Here is a 9,795-nt window from a genome sequence, read left to right on the forward strand (position 1 = left end):
GATATTCATTTTAAAAATAATGTGTTCAAACAACTGCAAATATGTTTCGAGCTGCATTAAAATTAAATATCTTAACCGGGCACAGCTCGCTTATTTTTTATCGATTTTCAACAGGTGGCATAGAGAGTCATTGTATAAAGGTGGTCGTAATTGTTACAGCTTAAAAATGCCTGCAGGCGAAACAAAAACGTCCTTTCCTACCTTAGTCTGAAAGCTGATTTTGTATATGTGTGCGATAACTGCATCAGATCACATAATATACCATAATTGGGATGAACTTCTCACCACAACGTGTGACTTTCATTGATCTTGAATAAAATCAAAAATATACCATAGTATCACCCTTTTTTTTTGTGACAGAATATAATTTGGCATAGAGCTACTAATATTATAAATGGTAATGTTCCTTAAAACTAAAGTTACAAATTGAAAGCCTTTTAATCATCTTATACCGAAAGGCTAAAGTAAGTCAAGATATCAAGATCTCTTGTCATAATAGTGTAATCAAAGGTAGCGGGGCGAAATCCAATGATGGACATCCTTGGAGAAATTGGAAAATTACACTCGTGGCAATGGAAGGCGAAAAAGAAATCAAGGGCAAATTATCGATAATTTTAGATCATGTTTGCTACATTCTTCATCCGACGTTTGAAGAACCACGAAGAGGTAAAAGAATAACCATGGAGTGTCTGTTCCCTATTTATAACACTATTCCTCAAACTAGTGAAAACAGAAGAACCATATGTTTTAGAAGAAAAAGGGTGGGGCGAATTTGACATGCGAATCGTATTATATTTTACAGACAACCTCACCGACCCAAAAGTGCTGACGTTTGATTTAAACTTTGCACAAGGAAATTACTCCAAAACCCACAAGATTGAATTCCCTAATGCATCGCCTGAGCTCATCAAGTTATTAGCAAGGGATCCGTCTGTAAACACCAGCTCCTCGCGTAAAGGAGGGTCGTCGATATCCTCCAGTAAAAGCAAGAGCAAAAGTAGCACCGACAACAATATTAATGATACGAATAGTAGTACGAGTAGCTCGAGTAGCAGTAATAGCAGGCAGACTGCAAAAAAGAAACCGGCGAGTAGTAGCAGTAGTAGTAGCAACACACCGCATGCTAAAACCGCCAAAAAAGCAAAACCCGAAAATATGCCCAAACCCGATCCAGCAAAAAGCAAACCAGAAAAGTACCCAAAGAAAACATCCTATTCACCCACATCACTTCCTCGATCCCCTATACTCAACGACTTGTCATCAGCACCTAATTCTTCTCCTGCACATTCACAAATTACGAGCACGGCTACACCTGATTCTATTGACGAAAAGATCGTGTCGCCATCCACAAATACCACAGTTCCTGACAACGACAATGCAGATCATGTGTATAGCATGAGCGACGTGTACAACTTAGACTCAATTCATCGGGCGAAATTGGACGACGAGACAAGGGAAAGATGGGCTATTCCCGAGGTAAAATATGAAAATGCGCGTTTCGACAGAAAAATGGTTGCTAAAACAAAAATAGATAAATATGATGGAATTGGTAAAGAGGATTTATAGAATGACACCAGATCAATACGAAGAGATTCAACAGATCATAGCCGATAACCAGACAAAAGACATGCGATTTATGGCAGAAGAAGGTAAAAACAAAAAAAAACAAATTAGGGTGGCAATTGTATGATCAAATTAAACAAATGTGTACATAGATGGGGGCGTTGGCGTGGATTTATATTCATTAGGACCATCTCTGTTAGAGAAATTATGGGATTATTCTGCAGATATGGCTTCCGACGACAACCAATCGTTCACATCACAAGACCCCCACGCAAGTGATTTGGAATTAGACAGTGATATGGAACAAGGTGAATACAATAGCGATGATGATGATGACAACGGAGGAAATAGAGTTTTATACGAGGACCATCAAATAACAGACGATGGTGAAATAGAAGACAGTGATTCAGAAAAAGAGGAGGGTGAAGAAAGTGATTATAACCGATATGGATCCGGTGCCTATGAACCAACGGGTTATCGCGAAATAGGCGAGTTTCATTATACTCCAGATCACAACATCATCGCTCAAAGCTCCTCCAGTGCTGATGAGCCAGGCTTTCGTTTCAGTGAGAGTGAGAGTATCAATGGAGAACACGGTAACCATGTCAACACGAACCATATGGCGAATGGTTATGCGAATCACCATTTAACAAATGGAGGATATCATGATACTTCGGACATGGATATACAGGACGACGACGATTATTGATTTTTACATATTAGAATTGATGATTATTAAAAAAAAAAAATCTGTGTGAGAAAATTGTATATAATATTAACTACAAGGCATCAGAAAATATCCCCTCATATGGCCATGGGTGCATTTATATATACATATATAAATCAACAAATAAAACCACACTTTCTGACAAAATATCTAATCAGTGTTTCTTTGATTATTGCATTAGTACTATCGCACGGAGGAATTGAACCTTTGCATGTAAGACAAAATGTTCCAAATTATTGATTGCATTTTTTAAAGAATTATAAATTAGACAGATATGTTATCCCTTGAAACATTGCAGACTGAGAGCTCCTTCTGTATATCCAATTTCCATAAAAGTTAATAATCTATCAGAAAAAGGGATTATTAGGAGAAGTATAGCTTGAGATTAGGGGGTCTAATAATGTATACCCTTACTATAAATACAGCAATAACCATTTTATAAAACAAAACTCTCCCAATCCGTCCTTCTTTGTTTATATAAAACTGTTTGTGTACATTTAATAATTAATTTTCTCGTTATCGTCAAAATGAAGTCTACTTTGGGTAGATATCTTTTGTGGGTGGCAATATCTATGTTCATCGATAGTATTGCAACAGCCAACACAATACCCAAATCATATATTGTCGAGTATGCTCAACAAGAGGACATTCAAGCCATCATTCATCAAGACTTGGCACAATACCAAGATCTTTACAACATTCATCATACATATGCCTCTCCCATTTTTCATGGCATGTCCTTTTCCTTGAAAGAAGCACCACAAGAAAGTACTATGCAACCTGTAGCCTATTCATCCGTTTCTAATCATCCGGTATTTCATCATCTTTCAAATAATCCAGCCATCAAAAATATATATCCAATCTATGAAGTACCTAGACCGCAGTGGATGCCGAATTCAAAATCATTTGACTACACATTTCCTTATTCGAACAGTGATGCTCAAATTTACGATATACATAAAGAACTGGGTGTGACAGGAAATGATATTCTTATCGGTGTATTGGATTCAGGTAAGTTTTATCAAACTTAAAAAAGAGGGTTTTTTTTTTTTTTTTTTTTTTTTTTTTTAGTATGACAGGAGCTTTTAAAAGTTTTTAAAGGGGCGAGAGAGAGGGAGATTAAGGGGGCGAGAGAGGGAAAAGATGTAAAAGGTTGATCCCTCTCGGAGTTATATTGTATTTTTAACAAATATAAATTATTAATAGGCGTTGATTATACTCATCCAGCATTAGGTGGTGGATTCGGCCCAGGATTTAAAGTGAAATATGGAAAAAATCTTGTCTCCTCAACCAATGACAAGTCAAATGGTATCAAATCATTGGGAGAAGATGATCCATTTGATCCTTGTACACATAATGATGCCGGTAAAGTTTTTTTTAGTTTTTTTTTTTTTTTTTTTTTTTTTTTTAAAAAAAAAAAAAAATGATAAATTGACATGGTGTATTCATGATTTTTATTTAGGTCATGGCACGCATGTTTCTGGTATCATTGCTGGTTACGATAAAGAAAAGGTTTGATTCAGGCATCTCTCTGCAATTTTCGTATCAACCATGAGCACTAATGACACTTTATAGAACTTTACCGGAATAGCGCCTAACGTGACTTTAGGAGTCTGGAGAATATTTGGTTGTGAAGGCGGAGCAAGCGAAGATACCGTCATTAAGGCTATGGAAATGGCATATGAAGCAGGTACAATAACAATGACACCGGAATAAATTGAAATCTTGTCTCTAACCAAGTAAGAAAAAGGTTGTAAAATTATCAATCTTAGTCTAGGTATTGAAAATGGTTGGCCAGAAAATGCTATGGCTGCTGTGGCCGAAAACCTTTCAAAAAAAGGCGTTATTGGTAAGCTAAAAATACAATCACATAACCCCTGTGCTCATATTAAATCATTGATATTTTATCAGTTGTTGGAGTGGTAGGTAATCAAGGGACAAACGGGATATACTCTCAAAATGCTCCAGCTACAGGACGAAGTGTCGTATCAGCTGCATCTGTAGATAACTCATTTTATCCTACCAGGGTTATGGACATCAGCATTGTAGAAGATGAATACTTTCGTAAGAATATATTATCAAAGTACATGAATTTATTTTTAACCCTGCTTCTACCGTCTTTTTTAGCTTATATGCTGTCATCAAACACAGTATCATTTCCCAACGGTACTTTATCTTCAGCTTTGGTCAACAACACATTTTCTTATGGATGTAAGAACGATACCACCTTCACCATCGAAAATGCTAAAGATCGTATCCTCTTGATGAGACGTGGTGTATGTACATTTGACGAAAAATTGGTACTTGCCAAAGAATTGGGTGCCACGGGTGTTTTATTTTTCGACGCTGAAGCAACCACCAACAATCTCGTTGTAGCCAAAACAAAGAACGGTACTCTTCCTTGTGCTGGTGTTGAAAAACAAGTAGCAGATAAAGTATTGGAACATCTCCAGCTTTTTCAAAATACGAGCAACAATAGTGGGATTCAGATCAGTTTTCCAGCCGGTAAAAAAATCGTGTTCCCGGATACGGCTGGTAGGATATCTGATTTTTCTAGCACGGGTCCTTCGTATGAATTAGATTTGAAACCTACAATGGCTGGCATTGGAGGCGATGTATATTCTACTTTGCCACTTCATGTTGATGAAGGATGGGGCGTGCGTTCAGGGACTTCCATGGCGTCACCACATATAGCAGGCTGTGCAGCATTGTTGATTGATTATTACTCAAAACAGAACATAAACGTCACATTACCTTTTATTATCGAACATCTGCAGAACCATGCAAAGTTGATCAATTCTAAATGGGGCGTGCCTGAGCATCCACTAGTTCAAGGTGCTGGACTGATACAACGTAAAGAATATGTAAAAAAAAGTTTCATGATATTTTACTAATTATCCATATGATTATATTAGCTTATGACACAATAAAAAGTTTAATTCACGTCTCTCCTTCTCAAATCAGTTTTAACGACACTTCATCAAACACCGAATACAAATCTTACACGCTGCAAATCCAAAACCTTCAATCCGTACCTCTTTCTGTATCGATTGAAAACATTCAGACAAATTCCATTGAATCGTATGCTAACGCCACTTCGTTTACCATCACGGAGCCCGCCATTACCAACGGAACTATTAAGGTTGATTTGGAGTTTTCGTCGCCAAGCATTTTACTTTTACCTCCATTTACAACCACTCTTGTTCAAGTGGAAGTGGTTTTACCCAACCCAGACGAACTCTTTTATCACTATCAGATGTACGGTGGATTCATATCGATTAAAAATACAGAAACGCAACAATCGTTAGCAACTGTGCCTTACTTTGGTGTTCTAGGAAGTATGATGGATATCCCCGTCTTTGATGCAGGATTTCCTTATCTGGCTTCCATCAACGACACGGCGTACAAACCCTCACGTCAGATCAGTTACCGATACGATATGAGTCGAAAGCCCAAGGCTAACAAGCCAGCCATTGTGTTTCGATTGCTGACGGGCTCGGCCAACATGGAAATTAAAGTGTACGATGAAAATCATGGTTACTTGGGTATCATCAGTGGCGGACCCTGGAACTATCATCAGCGTAATTCGTTGGGGGAGGAGAATTTTCATAGTAGTATCGCATGGAGTGGAAGAATCATCCCATTGAAAAACGAACAGGATGTTTATAACTACGAAGATCCTATTTACGGAAGTTCCGTACAGGTAGAAGATGGGACCTATTATCTTTCTTTAAGAGCTTTAAAACATTTTGGAAATCCCAAAAATGATAGCGATTGGGAAGAATGGAAATCGGGACCGATCATTGTCCAAAGTTAAATAAAATAAAAATCGGAATATACCCTCTCTCCTCCTACCCACTCTCTTGTTTCTAAATCCGAGGATTTTGGGGGGTTTTTTTTTTTGTTTATTTGGATAAAATATGTAAATTTTAAACTAGACCTTTTATTCTTACCATTTCTTCTTCTCTTCATCCATCTTTTTTCTTTCTTTTAAATAACAATGAAAAAACTCTTGTTGACAAGTGCCAGTGTATCCTTGTTATGTCTATTTACATTGACAAAAGCTATTGAAGACGTATTTGACGAAGCACGTTTAAACACTCTTTTATCCGACCCAAAATATAAACCCAACACATTAGGCAATGTCATTCCCGGACGCTATATCATCGAATTCGATCAAGACTATCGCGGATCCAGTTTAGATTTTGTCACAGATATTGAAGCAGATATCTATGAAACAGACCCTCTTACTAATTCTCGTATCAAAATGTCCATCGCCCATGATTTCAATACCGAATCTTCCATCTTTAGAGGCGTTTCTATTGCCCTTACGCAGATATCCAATGAAAACGACGTATTACATAAACGACAGATCAACAAGGACGGATTACACCATACTGTGTTAAGCAAGATATTACAGCAACATCGTGTCAAACATATTTATCCTGTGACAGAAATCCAACGACCCAAAGTCGAGCATTTGCTCTCGACCGATGTGTATACCTTTGACGCGAAGGACAATGTGGTTCCCAAGTCACCGGATGTACAACTTACAAAAGACAGTCCTGCATTACCATTTACGCATACTATGACTCAAGTGAATCGAGTCAATCAAGATCTTCAGCTCAAGGGCAAAGGAATTTTAGTCGGAATTATTGATTCAGGTTAGTTGTTTTAAAATTCAATCTTGGGGATTAGAATACGGGCTAATGTTTTATTGTTATTATTATTATTATTATTATCAGGTATTGATTATCGTCATCCAGCATTTGGTGGTGGATTTGGACCAGGATATACAGTGCAATATGGTTATGATTTGGTTGGAAACAAATTTAATTCAAGAGACCCATTTTCTAGAAAACAAAATAATACCCCTCTTGATGATTGTCCCGATGGAAATGGTAACCCTTTTTTTTTTCTATAAAAAAGACTTACCACAACTTTATCCCATACTGATTATTTATTGAAGGTCATGGAACACACGTTGCGGGTATTATTGCCGCTAATGATTCAATATTTGTAAGTCTGTCTTTTATAGAACATAAATAATCCTTAATTCATATACCCCCTTTTTTTTAGAACTTTACTGGTGTAGCGCCCGAAGTCACATTAGGTGCTTGGAGGGTGTTTGGCTGTGATGGTGCCACTTCCAATGATTTGGTAATAAAAGCACTTATTGGTGCCTTTGAAGCAGGTTTGTTATAACTTTTTTGGGGGATAGTCATTTGTAGTAATACTTTTTTACATATTAGGTTGTGATGTAATCAACCTTAGTTTAGGAAGTTCAAGTAATTGGGCTCAAGATCCTACTGCTATTGTAGCTGGAAGAATCTCGAGCAAAGGATCCATAAGTAAGAAAAAACTATATGAGGTGTTTATACATTCACATGCTAAAGCTTTTTATTTAATAGTTATTGCAGCGGCAGGAAATGATGGTTCTGAAGGTGCATTCTATATCTCTTCCCCGGGCACAGGAATTGATAATATTGCAGTGGCATCTATCGACAATGTCTATAATCTTCAACAAACTGCTCTTTCTGAAGCCGGAAACGAATATCGTACGTTGTTTTTCCCTTTCCCCGATTACACAACCTCATTTCCCCACTAACCAATTTTTTTTTTCAAAACAGCCTATTTACTATCGAGCACTACAAAAAAAATTCCAAGCGGACGGTTGATCAATTACTCCAACACACATTTAGATGCAGACGCTTGCCTTGGCACAAGACCTGATACGAATCTTTGGGGAAAACTCGTACTAGTTCAACGAGGTACATGTACGTTTGATGAAAAAGCCCAGGTAGTAGAAATGTATGGTGCTGCTGGTATTGTGGTTTATGACAATGTAGAAGAGGCTGTTTTCAAAGCTCAAGCTTCCAAAACCAAACTTCCATTGACATCCATCTCGATGAAGGCAGGCTATCAATTAAAAGAATCCATCAATACAAAATACCAGGATGGCATCTATTTGGATTTTCAAACGGCTTTAACACCACAAAAAGTAGTCAATGGAAATAAAATGTCGAAATTCTCAAGTGTAGGGCCATTGTATGATATGAGCTTTAAACCTGATTTTGCGGGTCCAGGTGGCTACATCTTTTCTACACTGCCAATTGTTAATGGTGGTTATGGTACGCTTTCGGGTACCTCTATGGCAGCTCCCTATATTGCTGGTACGTATGCTTTGTACCTGCAAGCCCATGGCAAAGAAAAGGGCGTCACCTATATCAAAGAGCATTTCCAAAATTATGCAAAGGTTGCTTCTCAAGGCATGCATATTGAAAGTCCGGCTAGACAGGGAGCTGGATTGATTCAGAGTAAGTACTTCTTTGATTAGAAAAAAAAAAGCTAATGACCCTTGTGAATAGTGTTTGATACGATTAGTCAATCGATGCATGTTTCTCCCGGTCACATAAGTTTTAATGACACGGTGAATATAAAGGCTCATACATTAACAATTTCGAATCCGGGTAACGATACAGTGACTTACAAGATCAAACACAAGCCTGCTTTAGCTGTGGCACCCTTTAATGTGACAAAGCAAGGATATTCTCCATTACAGCCACCACATTATGCTAATCAACGTGTACAAGCAACTTTAAATATATCTTCCGAATATATCACGATGGAACCAGGCCAGTCATTCGAACTGAATGTGTCCGTGTCTAATATTTCAGGTTTGGAAGGAGCGGAAGTGTATCCCATCTATGGAGGCTATATTGAATTTTCACCCGTGAATCAGACGGACAACAAGATAAAAGCGATGCATGTGCCATATATGGGTATCAGTGGCTCGATGGCGGAACTACCCATTTTTGCCGCGCGATTTCCTCGATTTACCATGTCCAATACAACGAAAGTATTCGAGCTGAAATACCAAGATGGACGACGCAGTAAAGGGATAGTTTTGGATAGATCGCAACGTTCGACGTCGTCGTTGACGAGTTTATTTCGATTGCTGACGGGATCTTCGCATGTGCGTACCGAAGTATTGAATAAGAAGAAGGAATTGATTGGATTATTTTCACAAGAACAGTACTTGACACGTAATACGCTATCGGACTCTAGCTTGATCTTTTCTCAAAAATGGAATGGTACCATGATTCCAACGGGTACGGAGAATTTGGGAGATCTTGTGTCTGTAGAGACTGGATTTTATCATTTGAGATATAAGGCCTTAAAGCTTATGTCAGATCCTAGTTTACCACAGAGTTGGGAAACAGTGATTTCACCACCCGTGTACATTAAAAATTAAATAAAAAATCTATTTTTTTTAAATACCCGCTCCATCTTTTTGCATCAAAGTCGGGAGATGAAATTCGGAGTGGGTCATAATCTTCCATCATGCTAAAAAAAAAAAAGAGATGTTCAATGATGCCTTTTGTAAAGGTTAAAATAAGAAAAATATCAAGATGTATGAAACAGAGTCGAAATAGATTTAATTGGCAATCATCTACATATGTATTCAAAAAAAAATGTTTGGATGGGTCTATTACTTATAGATA

The 9,795-nt window shown here is 37.6% G+C and overlaps 3 protein-coding genes across 3 annotated transcripts; all 3 read left to right on the forward strand.

The window, feature by feature from the left end:
• Nucleotides 1-394: 394 nt before the first annotated feature.
• EV154DRAFT_479878 (uncharacterized protein) lies at nt 395-2,272 on the forward strand (the record flags this gene model as incomplete). The annotated part of the gene is made up of 5 exons (XM_051598293.1): nt 395-397; nt 420-666; nt 803-1,476; nt 1,556-1,649; nt 1,716-2,272. The coding sequence occupies 5 exons, from the start codon at nt 395-397 to the stop codon at nt 2,270-2,272; spliced, it is 1,575 nt and encodes a 524-aa protein (XP_051459383.1).
• A 590-nt stretch (nt 2,273-2,862) lies between these two features.
• On the forward strand, nt 2,863-6,107 carry EV154DRAFT_561884 (peptidase S8/S53 domain-containing protein; the record flags this gene model as incomplete). The annotated part of the gene is made up of 8 exons (XM_051605704.1): nt 2,863-3,301; nt 3,497-3,655; nt 3,753-3,802; nt 3,866-3,980; nt 4,068-4,139; nt 4,202-4,354; nt 4,418-5,143; nt 5,206-6,107. The coding sequence occupies 8 exons, from the start codon at nt 2,863-2,865 to the stop codon at nt 6,105-6,107; spliced, it is 2,616 nt and encodes an 871-aa protein (XP_051459384.1).
• Nucleotides 6,108-6,290: 183 nt separating this feature from the next.
• On the forward strand, nt 6,291-9,545 carry EV154DRAFT_461873 (peptidase S8/S53 domain-containing protein; the record flags this gene model as incomplete). The annotated part of the gene is made up of 9 exons (XM_051597569.1): nt 6,291-6,761; nt 6,825-6,954; nt 7,036-7,191; nt 7,260-7,309; nt 7,370-7,484; nt 7,543-7,641; nt 7,702-7,848; nt 7,921-8,607; nt 8,659-9,545. The coding sequence occupies 9 exons, from the start codon at nt 6,291-6,293 to the stop codon at nt 9,543-9,545; spliced, it is 2,742 nt and encodes a 913-aa protein (XP_051459385.1).
• Nucleotides 9,546-9,795: the final 250 nt, after the last annotated feature.

This window comes from Mucor mucedo, assembly GCF_025094135.1.
Source record: "Mucor mucedo strain NRRL 3635 chromosome Unknown EV154scaffold_29, whole genome shotgun sequence".
Lineage (NCBI taxonomy): Eukaryota > Fungi > Mucoromycota > Mucoromycetes > Mucorales > Mucoraceae > Mucor > Mucor mucedo.